The sequence below is a fragment of the Panthera pardus genome, unplaced genomic scaffold (assembly GCF_024362965.1).
Source record: "Panthera pardus isolate Hobbes unplaced genomic scaffold, ASM2436296v1 HiC_scaffold_7, whole genome shotgun sequence".
NCBI classification, from domain to species: Eukaryota; Metazoa; Chordata; class Mammalia; order Carnivora; family Felidae; genus Panthera; species Panthera pardus.
This window is the reverse complement of record NW_026527002.1, coordinates 45,188,517-45,200,731: the sequence shown is the minus strand read 5'-3', so window position 1 is coordinate 45,200,731 and position 12,215 is coordinate 45,188,517. Positions and strand designations below refer to the sequence as shown.

Here is a 12,215-nt window from a genome sequence, read left to right as displayed (position 1 = left end):
TGAGCATGGGAAATGAATGCTTTAGAAGTTATTTATTGAAGATATTCCCATAGTGCGATTACAAAGTTCACTTCCAAAAGAGGCCCTATCCCTGTAATGTATCTGAGTAAGTGAAAGCTACACCAGGTTTCTTGTGTTGTACTTTTTAAAAAAACTGCAGCAGGATACTAAAATCATATATTTTAACAGAGGCTTTTCTGAGGCTAAGCCACAACAATTCTGCAAAGGTACATGATAGGCAAAGAGAGACCAAACAAATTTCAAAAACAGAGAACACCAATCCAATATAATTTATGACCATATTTTGAATAAAATTAAATACAGAATAATTAGCAGAAAGCATTTAATTATAGTTTTCCTATTATGAATATAAAGTTGGCACAAATGCAGTCAGACTAATCAAAATCAGGTAACAGTTACCTCTGTGGCCTTGCTTGATGGTTCCAGTCCAGTCATATTTGCTACTATTAACTGATGTAAGAGTTGAACTTGAGCCACACTTAGGAAGAAGTCCAGGTTTGTGGTTATATTCACTTCCAAGGAATGGCCACACACTAAAATCTCCTGAAAGGGGCAAAAAACAAAAACAAAAACAAAAACAGAAACAAAAAACTGAATACAGATAAAGATACATGATCGCCATTAGATGATAATTTATCATTCTTACTTATTTGACCTCTACTACGTTGATGAATTCTCCTGGGACTCAAGTTCATATGTTAATGAGAATAGCAGAAATGGACAGCGTAGGCACTCAACAGAGTTTAATGGAATAATTTAATAAACATTTATGAGGTCCCGCTGTGCACTGGGCTGTGCACTAGTTGCAGGGAAACAAACTAACAACACAAACACTAATTTTTTACCATTTCATATACATTTGGCTTTTTCATACCTCAAACTATCATTTCCATATGTAAGAGATGATGTAATTCTTTAGCATAATCTTGTTCATTCATTCAAACTAACAAATATTTACTGAGCATCTCCTAAGTAACATGCACTATAGTAGACTGCTAGGGATATCACAAAAAATAGATTGGCTTTAAATGGCAACTTGCTCTTGAGGAGGTTACAATCTAGTTGGGCAGACAGATATAAACAGGCAATTGTAGGCAAGCAATTACAGTTACAAGTGGTATGGTCTGAGTCTCCTCCAAAGTATACCCTCCAAATGATATATAACAAAAGAGAGTGCTGAAGCCAAAGATAGCTAGACTAATTACTTTCACTTTTTCAAGCTGCTAAGATCTTGGCAGCATTAGGTAGATGTCTACCACTTAACTGATGCTGTTCTGCATAACTTGAGTCATTTGAACATTCATTGTTGGAAAGCCATTCAGGAAAGGAAGAAAGAAGTGAAAAGCAATCCAGAAGCTTCACTTAATAAGGAGAAGTTCTGCCTCTTGTCATGAAGTGAATGTGGACAATGTTCGAATGCTTGGAAACGTCCACCGAACCTTATCCTTATTAGTGTCATCCAAGGGAACGGACTTAAAGGAGACTTATGACTGGTCCAAATGCAAGCTACAGAGCTTAGAGTAGATTTTAATACAGCCATAAAGAACAGCAAGTCGGGAACGAATATTCCTTTTTTTGGGTTAAATAACTTTTACTCCCACAAGTTCCCTGCTTTTACTAATTATAGGTAGAAATTTTATTCCTCAAGTAATGATGAAAAGAAATAAATTCATGTACTTTAAATCAACTGTGTTACTAAATAAGATATTTGTAGACCTATTTAATTTTTATACATTTTTTTGTGGATAAGAAAAGATACTATACCTAACCTAGCTTTCCCTACAGGGCAATTATAAACATCAAATAAACAACATCTATAAAAATATTATTTTTAAAAACTCAGAAAATGAATGTGAGGTTTTATTAGCTTAGATTAATATATTTAATCTTTACTTAATTTTTCTGAACTTTTCATAACTGCCTCTAACTGTGAATGATCGAAGAGTTTAGGTTTTTAGCATAACATAAATTTCTGTGAAGAATACTTTTTAAATTATGATGGACCACATTATTCTTATATTTCTATTCTAAGCATAGAGGCAGTATACCATAGTGATCAGACTTGAAATCTGGATCCACCAGTAACTGGCTAGTAACATTGGTTAAGTTACCTAATCTCTTTTGATCTTAGTTTCTGGATCCATAAAATACAAATACTAGTAGGGGCACCTGGGTGGCTCAGTTGCTTAAGCATCCAACTTCGGCTCAGGTAATGATTTCACGGTTCGTGAGTTCGAGTCCAGCTCGGAGCCTGGAGCCTGCTTTGGATTCTGTGTCTCCCTCTCTTTCTGACCCTACCCCACTCACGCTCTCTCTCTCAAAAACAAATAAACATTAACTAAAAATATGGATACTAGTAATATCTATTTCACAAGGATGTTGTGAAGACTAAGGTAATCCATGTACAATTTTCCATGTGAAGTAATCCATGAGAACACTGTCAACGTTGTTGCTTTCAGCGGAAAGCAGGAGGAGGTTGTAGAGGTCAGGGTCAGGAGTGTATGGTTTGGAGTCAGACCAGTTGGGTTCATACCATGCATGCTCTGCTACTTACTACTTGTGAAAATATGGACAAGTTATTTGAGTCAGCCTCTCTAGGCTTCAGTTCCCTCATCTATAAAATGAGGATAGAAGGAGTTAACTGGATTATTATGAGGACTGAATGTAGTTATAAATCCTCAGAATTATTATGAGGATTTGATGTAGTTATGAATAACTACATGAAAAGCAATAACTAAACAGCACTAGAAAGTACTCAATAATTTCTGGTTATAGTAACTTATTAATAATAAGCAATTTGACATCCTGTACACTAAAACTAAGAAAATCCCTAACTTACAAAGAGAAGCTACTCCATTACATAGACTGAAATAAAACCTAAATAAAATTCTAACCTCAGTGTGCATATTTTCTGGAGAAATTATTTTGGTGAAAATGATAGCAGGTGCTCCAGTTATTCGGACAGAAAAATCTGTTAAAATGGGTGTTAAAATTGCTCTTCTTTCTTGATGCCGCCGTATGCTAAAAGACAAAGTAAAAAATGATTAGCCATTTCATTTTTTTTCAGGGATATTTTTCATTAAAGTTATACAAGTCTTTGCACTGCAAACATGTATGGTAAAATTACATTATTATTTTGAGAGTGCTTAGTTGTAAATTTTACAGTCACAGTTTTACAACTTTAATTCTTTACCTCAGATTGATAAAAGATAGGAAAAAATTATTGAGAAATTTGGATGCAATTAATTTCATTAGTCCTATCCTTTCAACAAATAAATTTGTTTTTAATTCCTTTTGTTCTTGCAAATAACTTAGTATGTATTGTTATCAATAATAACCTTACTATTTGGTGATAATTTTTAGTTTCCTATTTTTAGTACTTCTGACCTTCTGGTTGACAACTGCCACCATTCCAACCTTATGAGGTTCACAAGTATATCCTCTTAATCTCTGAATGACCTCCTTTTTTCAAGTTCTAAGAACTAAGTTCATGGATTATTACTGTATATATAGTTCATGAAACAGCTTTTGTGACTTTGATACTGAATGCTTCTTCACAATAACCATCTGTGGGAAGTAAAAACTATTACTAACCCCATATTACCTATGAGGAAATGAGGATCAGAGGCTAGGCTAAGGCCACCTAGTGGAAACCAGAGTTACACAACAGGGCCTGATAGTGGAGCAGCATTTGGCCTCTATTTTAATTCTTCTTTACACATTCTCACCTGTGATCAGTTACTTAGCACAAAATTTCTACTCTTCTACCTACATTAAATTGCTAATAATTTCAAAGGAGTACTACATACATGGTAGAAGATGAAACTGGAAAACACTGAGAAACTAAAGCTTATGCTAGTACAGTTCTTCAAGTCTACAGTCCATTTTCTAAGTTTTCTTTTTATGAAATATATATGTGTGTGCATATATATATATATATATATATATATATGCATATGCTTGCGCGCGCGCGCGCGCGCGCGCACACACACACACACACACACACACACACACACACACACAGTTCTACATTTTACCAGCAAGCTGTATCTCAAAAGTTCTTTGGAACCATTAAATTAATATTCCTTATAAATATGTCTCTGTTATTCACTTATAAAGTGATAAAGCTGAGATCAGAGAACTAGCATAAATTATCTCATGACAAATCTCATATAACCCTCAAGTCTTTCTATATCCTTTTCTACCAGAGTAGTCTAGAAAATAGAAAGTTCTAGTATCATTTGTTCAATTTTGCAATGGGCAGAGTTTTACATGGTGTCTGCCAAAAAAGAAAATTGGATCATCCGGTTTTGTGACACATAAGTATTGGATTTCAAGAAAGTCAATTTTAAAGAATTAGGAGTTCTGCTGAATGGAGGGTAATAGGAAGAAATATTAAAATCTGTGAATACAGAGGAAAGGTTGTGATCCTGAGAGACACCATAATTAGAGCTTAATAGCTCAAGTTCCATAAAATGGCCAATGTGAGAAACATGTAACATCTGATGTGCTCTCATAAGGGAGTGTTTAAATATATGATGTATTAAAAATACCTTAAAATGGAAAAGATGGCAGGGAACCAAATAAGAGCAAATATTAACTAAAACACCCAATGGGAAAAAGGAGTACTTATACAGATCATATTTTTCCCCATCATGTGATGAATTAAATCAGTAACACAACATATGAAAGACCTATGACCTTAAAATAAAAAAAAAAAAAAAAAAATCAGTAAGTCAACAGTCCTTTATTATAAAACTATAACTTTTCTGTTAACATAATGTTAACTTTAATTTTGTGTTATTTCTTGTCTTTGAGGTAATGATACATATTTTTTAAGTCATTAAAAATTTGTATAGATTGAAATACTTCAAAAGAAATAACTACTGAAAAAATAATTAAGAGAATTAAATTCTGCCAATATTTTACTAGATAAGTGCACAGGATTTACAATAACAAAACGGGGGGGGGGGGAGCCTGGGTAGCTCAGTCGGTTGGGTGTCCAACTTTGGCTCAGGTCATGATCTCAGGGTTTGTAGGTTTGAGCCTGCACTGGGCTCTGTGCCTAGAACTTGGAGCATGGAGCCTGCTTCGGATTCTGTGTGTGTGTGTGTCTCTCTCTCTGCCTCTCCCCAACTCTCTCAAAAATAAATAAACTTAAAAAAATAAAATAAATAAAATAAAATAACAAAAAAGGCAAGTGAAACTCAAATTATTAACTGACATTGTTATTGACTTCAGGGTTTTAGCCACTCTAACTAAATCAAGAGAATAGATTATTAATTTCTCTTTTTTTTACTATTCCTTTCCCCTATACTCATCTGTTTTGTTTCTTAAATATACGGAAAAGGGAAAGAAAAAAGAGAGGGAGGTAAACCGTAAGAGACTCTTAACTGTACAGAACAGACTGGGAGATGGGTGGGGACACGGCCTAACGGGTGATGGACAGTAAGGAGGGCACTTGTGATGAGCTCTGGGTGTTCTATGTAAGTGATTAATCACTAAATTCTACTCCTGAAACTAATATTACACCATATGTTAACTAAAATTTAAATAAAAACTTGAAATAGATAAAAAATATTTACTATTTAAGTATAGTTGACATCCAATATTATATTAGTTTCAGATATAGCAGGGAACAGATTTTTTTTTTCCCCATGGCCATATAGAGGCAACAGGCTAATCCTTACATCCCAAATAGGGAAAGGTTTTTTTCAATTTTTAATTTATTTTTTAAATGTACACGCAAGTTAGTTAGCATATGGTGCAACAATGATTTCAGGAGTAGATTCCTTAATGCCCCTTACCCACTTAGTCCCTCCTTCCTCCCATAACCCTTCCAGTAACCCTCTGTTCTCCATATTTAAGAGTCTCTTATGTTTGTCTCCCTCCCTGTTTTTATATTATTTTTGCTTCCCTTCCCTTATGTTCATCTGTTTTGTATCTTAAAATCCTCATATAAAATATCATGTGACTTCACTCATAGGGAAAGGTTTTTAAATGAGCTGTCTACCTAGATCTGGGGCCCTTAAAGGTTTGACAAAGCATTTTCTATCAGAAATAGAGAAGAATGAGAAAATATGACTATATTGGCAAGAGAGCTTGTTAAAAAAACAGAGATCTCCCCAGAAGATGAAAAATAATGGGAAATCCCTCATGTGTGTTTGGTAGCTGTAATTTATATTACTGTACTGGTTTAGGAATACCCATTCTGAATTATTTATATAAAACTGGAATCAGACTTTTCATAACCCTGGGACATCTGTCAGAAATAGATGCATGTAAAACCTGTCTGGAAAACATGCCCTCAAATAGACAAAAAGGATTCTCAGGGACAAAGACCACTAAAGACAAGCTCCTGAACAGATTATTTTATATACCTCCACCCACAAATTATTCTTTATTAGCAAGAGGAAAATTCAACCCCATTATCAAATTCATTACCAAGAACTTCTGATAATGAAATCACCATATGAACAATTCAATAAATTTGTATTGTTTAAAAAATAATAAATAAACAAATAAATAAGTAAATAAATAAATAAATGCTTAAAACTATTAAATACATACTGGATAGAATAAAATTGAGGAGTAAAAAACCAAGGTATTATCAAGAGTGAAAATAGATTTGAAAAACAAATACTACTTCCAGAAATGAAAAATACAGTCACTAAAATGAAATATACAGATGTGGCAAATAACATTTTACACGTAGCTCAAGAAAAATTAATAAACTAGAATACAGATTTGATAAATTTCCAGGAAATGTACTAACTTAAATTTTAAAATGGCAAGTTTAAAAGAAAAGAGACATGGAGGGGTAGGTCCAACATATTTAATTGGTATTCCAAAAAGAGAGAATAGAAAGTAAGGAAAAGAGACAACAGCAAAGAGTTAATAGCGGAGAATTCTTCAGAACTGATGATATATAAGAAACCACAGATTCAGGAAGCACAATGAGTCCTGGTTCAGATAAATACAATAAAATCCACCATCAGACATCTCTTGGTGAAACAGGTGATCACCTATTATGAAAAAAAGATAGCAAACAGAGAAAACAGATTATCTATAGCATGCTAGGGAATATGAGGTTAGGAGAGGTGTAGAAGAAATATTTCTCTAGTATACTAAAACAGTGATTTAATGTATTTCTACACTGCCCATAAAAAACAAGGAAATGGAATAGTGATTTCCACCTGTTATCTAACATACAGGATTAAACCCGTGGAAATATATTAAACCCTGTGTGAGGGTAAAAACAATTGGGCAATTATAAAGTGCTAAACAAGTAACAGTAAAGTAATCATCTAAGTTAACAAAAGCTATTCAGTCAATCTCTGGGAAGAGATTATAAATATGAAAAGCATCATTCTCTGAAATTGTCAGTACACAAGATGGCATAAGTATATGCCACATGCATACATGAAAATATATGTTTAGGAAGGCTATGGTCATTTTTCCCGGCTCAGCCAATTTATCCTAAGGTTCTTCTGCCCATCTTCCATTCATTCTTGACTAATTCTGTGGGAAATAGTACTGCAATTTAAGAGCCCCATTTCAAAAATTGTATATTATGAAAAACCATAAGTAGGAAATATGGCGTTGATGTTTCCAAAATATTCCACTAAAAAGAATAAAAAGTTCTAGATGGTCTATGTGTTCAGTGAACAGTTTTTTTATTCAACATGAAGACTTTCTTGGTATGGCATTACAGCTGAGCTTTGGACAAAAGATGCCTGACCAGAAGATACTTAAGTCTTGTTCTGCTAATCAACTGAGATAATCCCTTATAGTGGATATTCTTCAATATAAAAAATAATCACAGACATTTATCCTAAAAATATGATAACTGGAAAACTATTTGTTATCAGTTGGTTAACTGTACTTGTAGAGATTCCTCTTATTTTTAGATAGAGAGTTCTTCAGGATAATTTGGGTTCTACAGTAACTTTAAAAACAAAATATATAATAAAGAGTTTAAACCCTATTTTGGTGTTTTGGGTTTTTTCCCCAAGAGGAACACTATCCAGTGACTTTCTAATGCAATAAAGATAAAATCCAAACTGCCACTGATGTATAAAACCATTCATAATGTAGTCTCTTCCCTACCCCAAACTTTACCTATTATTCCTTTCCTCTCAGCTAGTCATGATCCTTAAGTGTGCAGCACTGATTCCCAATCACAGGTGTCTGCTCTGCCAGAACACTTGACACAAGCAGTCCACAGTTATTTGCATGGATAGCTCATTTTTGCCATTAGGTATTAGATTAGGCCTTCCCCGAGCCCTAATGTAAATAAATTTCCCAGGGGCCTTCATCCTAGTATACTGCCATATCATTCTCTTGGCATCTATGGCTGTGTGAAATTTTGAGAACATGGACTGAGAGTCCACTATTATGCCAGGCCCTCTGCTAGGTGCTGGGAATATAATGGCAGAGTTGGATGCGAGCAGCTCAGGTTAGCCGAAAAAATAATTAAAAATAATCATAAGGTAGGAGAAGTAAAATGGTAAGGAAAAAACAGACAGGTGTCAAAACTTTCAGTCGGGGACCTAATTAACTTGTAAAGACATATAAAATATCTGAATAATGCTTCCAAGAACTACAACCCAAAATGAGGATATTTTTTAAGGGACATTTAAATAAAATGCTAGTAAAATTTTATTTTGGCAAAATTAAATGTTACAGTGTTCTCATTCCCTAAAAACCAAACCAAAAAAACACAAAAATTACCTGCATCCAAACAAACAAATCAAAACTATGGTTAATATATTTGTGATTGAGATCACAAGTTTATTGAGATCACATTTATTTCAGCTTCTAAAAGAAGGTCTTATGAGCATATGTATATTGAAATATCAACAATTCACTTTTACTGAGATGTTCAATTGTCAGTCAGTAGCTCTGGTTAGTTTCCAGTTGTTTGTATCTATAGTGTGGAACTCTTGCATCTAATTCTACTTGATAGCTCTTTTTCCAAGGAAAAACTTCAAAATAAAACTTCATGGAGGAGGGAAAGTCAGGGGGACTGCTGGAAGTTTCTCAAAGAAAAGGACATCTGAAATTGAGGATATAAATGGGAATCCACCAAGGGAAAAATGATTGGGGAATTTGTTATTTTATTGAATTTTTAAAGCTTTAATACTATGCACTGATGTACCACATGGAGTTTTCACAGAATAATACTGGATAATGTATGAAAGTTATGTGTTATACATATACTTCTTAAGAAAATGTTTATTTCGGGGGGGGGGGTGGAGCGTGCATGAGTGGTAGAGGGACAGAGAGAAACGAGAGAGAGAATCCCAAGCTGGCTCTATGCAGTCAGTACAGGGCCCGAAGTAGGGCTTGATCCTATAAAGCATGAGATCATGACCTAAGTCGAAATCAAGAGTTGGACACTCAACCGACTGAGCCACCCAGGTGCCCCTGTTCATATACTTTTAAGTAAATGTTGATGTAATCTTGTTTGGATCCTTCTCTTATTAAACAAAATGTTGAAGGAGGGAAATCTGAATATTTAAGGCTTTGGATCAGGGAATTATTACTTATATTCATATATGCAACAATTATGATGTTGGGAGCTTTAACATGACCACAAATTAATTGACATTACAGAGAGTTTTAAAATTTTATGATCTACTATTATGATGATTATATTCAATTTAAATATTTTCTGATTACCAACTCGTCTGTCAGTAACTATGATAAGAAACAAAGAATGAGACTGGCCAAGACAGATCTGTCCTTTTATCTCCATGCTACCCTCTCAGCTTGCCAAGGACATCCTTGGCCAATATGTAAGGAAAAAAGCCACCATTTCCCACCCCCCCCCCCCCTTACACACCTCGAAGCACTAATTCCCATGTAAAATGGCAATAGTGACTAGATGTGTAACCTGCATATGGCAGACATCAGTACGTTATTTGAGTTCTCAGCACTTCATTTCCTCAGGTTATAAAATAAGCGCAGACATAGTAAAAATGGTTGCTGAGAGAAAAAGAAAAAGTGATTAACTAACAATGAACTTCAGCCCAAGTGTAAGGGGTCAGAGTGCTGAGTATAAGAAAAGCAGTTGAGGAAGAGGTAGCAAACCAGGGTTCTATACTTAGCTCTACTTTTAAGTGACACTGCACAAGGCAAGGAACCTCCTGAAACTTTCTCTTGTAGTGGTTCTGTTCTGTAACAACTTGCCAAGAATGGTTCAGAGTTTAGAGAGAAAACTGCATGAGATTTAGAGATGTAAATGAAACAAATACTGGCCAATATTCTCTGAAAGTCATGCTTTTTAAAATACAGTCAAATTCAGAGGTGCTGGCAGATTCCAGCTTGTCTTCCCTCTTCTCGGTTCTGTGACTGGCTCTTTTTCCTGACCACTGGCCCTGCAGACTAACAACAACTGCAGGCTTACTCCCAGAAACAGAGGCAATGCTCCCATGGACTTGTCTACCAGCCTCCAGGGGTCCCTCCAGTGGCTGGACATGCCTGGGGACATGTCTCTGATCCACTACCTTTAGATCCTTAATTCACAGCTTCTTCCACAATTGAGTAAGACCTTATTCCTACAATAAATCCCTTATGCTATAATACTTATAACGGTTCTGCTGCCTTGACTGAATCCTAATGTATTCCCTCAGCTGAAAAACTGGGGTGTTAGAAGACCTACACATTTTAAAATGTGATAATTTTTATGTATAAATTCCCTTCTCCCAACATACACATAGAAACACATTTTGACTAAAGACAGAAGCCGAGTAACGTACTCAGAAGGAATGAATGAAAACCATCGTAAAGGTTATTATTTAATATTGGTCAGGGGAGGGGGCAAGTTATTCATCAGTGAATATTTTTTATATGTTTTGAATTTTACCTGTAATACCTATTGAAAAACAAAAATATAATCACATTAAGGTTCTGTTTATATTTCTATCAAGATTAGTCAGTACTACAAAGTACATCAGGTCTAAAGTTCCTTCTTCATTTGGATCAATATCTCTCAGAAACATTCAGAGCCACCTGATCTGCTAGCTCTACATAATCATCTAATCATTCAATCTTTCATTAATTCACTCAAATCTTTAATATATTCCTATTATGTGCCAAGTATAATATTAAGTACTGGGTATTCAGAAGTGATAAAATATGCCACGTTTTCATACTCCTAGCCTGTTGGTCTACTGCTTTCTTAGTTCAAAATGGCCCCTCTCCACTCCTGTCACCCATACTCTGGAAACAAATTCAGAAGCTGTGTACTCTGAAACCATCCCTGAAAACCTACCCATAGAGTTCATCATTCATTTCTTTAAATGTTCTATTTTGTATCTATGTCAGTATTAGATTTATTGTTTAAGTGTCTGTCACATCTGTTAGCCCAAGATGTCCTATGTACATGGAATGTATTTATTCTGATTTTGATGTGGCTTTTCTGTAATCCTAAACATCCTATATTTACATCTACCAGTGTACTTCACTCACTGCACTCTAATAGGTAATTTAACTATCAACTCTTTGATTGGACACTGAGACCTGTAAGGGATGGACACATATCAGAAATTATTTCATTTTGTTTCTCTAGCGTAAAAGACATTCTATGGCATATAATGGTTGTTCTAAGTCTTAACTTTCAACAGCATGGCAAGACCATTCAATGGGGAATGAAGAGTCTCTTCAACAAATGGTGCTGGGACAACTGTATATGCACATGCAAAAGAAGAAAGTTGAACTTTTATTTTGTACCATAGATAAAAAAAAAACAAAAACTCCTCAAAACGAATCAACAATCCAGCTATAAGAGCTAAACCCATAAAACACAGAATAAAGCATAGGTATAAATCGCCAAAAAGAATAAAATACCTAAGAATAAACTTAACCAAGGAGGTAAAAGATCTGTATTCTGAAAACTATAAAACACTAATGAAAGAAATTAACGAAGATACAAATGAAAAGATAGTCCAGGGTCATGGATTCGAAGAATGAATATTGTTTTTTTTTTTTTAATGTTTATTTATTTTTGACACAGAGAGAGACAGAGCATGAACGGGGGAGGGTCTGAGAGAAAGACACACACACACACACACACACACACACACACACACACACACACACACACAGAATCCCAAACAGGCCCCAGGCTCTGAGTTGTCAGCACAGCGCCCGACGCAGGGCTCGAACTCACAGACCGCAAGATCATGACC

At 34.9% G+C, this 12,215-nt stretch overlaps 1 protein-coding gene across 6 annotated transcripts in view; it reads right to left on the bottom strand.

Moving 5' to 3' along the window:
• The window catches only part of VPS13B (vacuolar protein sorting 13 homolog B), an 801,572-nt gene that overhangs the window by 275,250 nt on the left and 514,107 nt on the right, over nucleotides 1-12,215 (bottom strand). For all 6 annotated transcript variants that reach the window (XM_019468011.2, XM_019468006.2, XM_019468010.2 and 3 more), the window contains 2 exons: nucleotides 2,916-3,042; nucleotides 421-564 (listed from right to left, as the gene is read on the bottom strand). In XM_019468011.2, coding sequence (XP_019323556.2) covers nucleotides 421-564; nucleotides 2,916-3,042 — 271 coding nt within the window. The remainder of the gene's footprint in view (nucleotides 1-420; nucleotides 565-2,915; nucleotides 3,043-12,215) is intronic.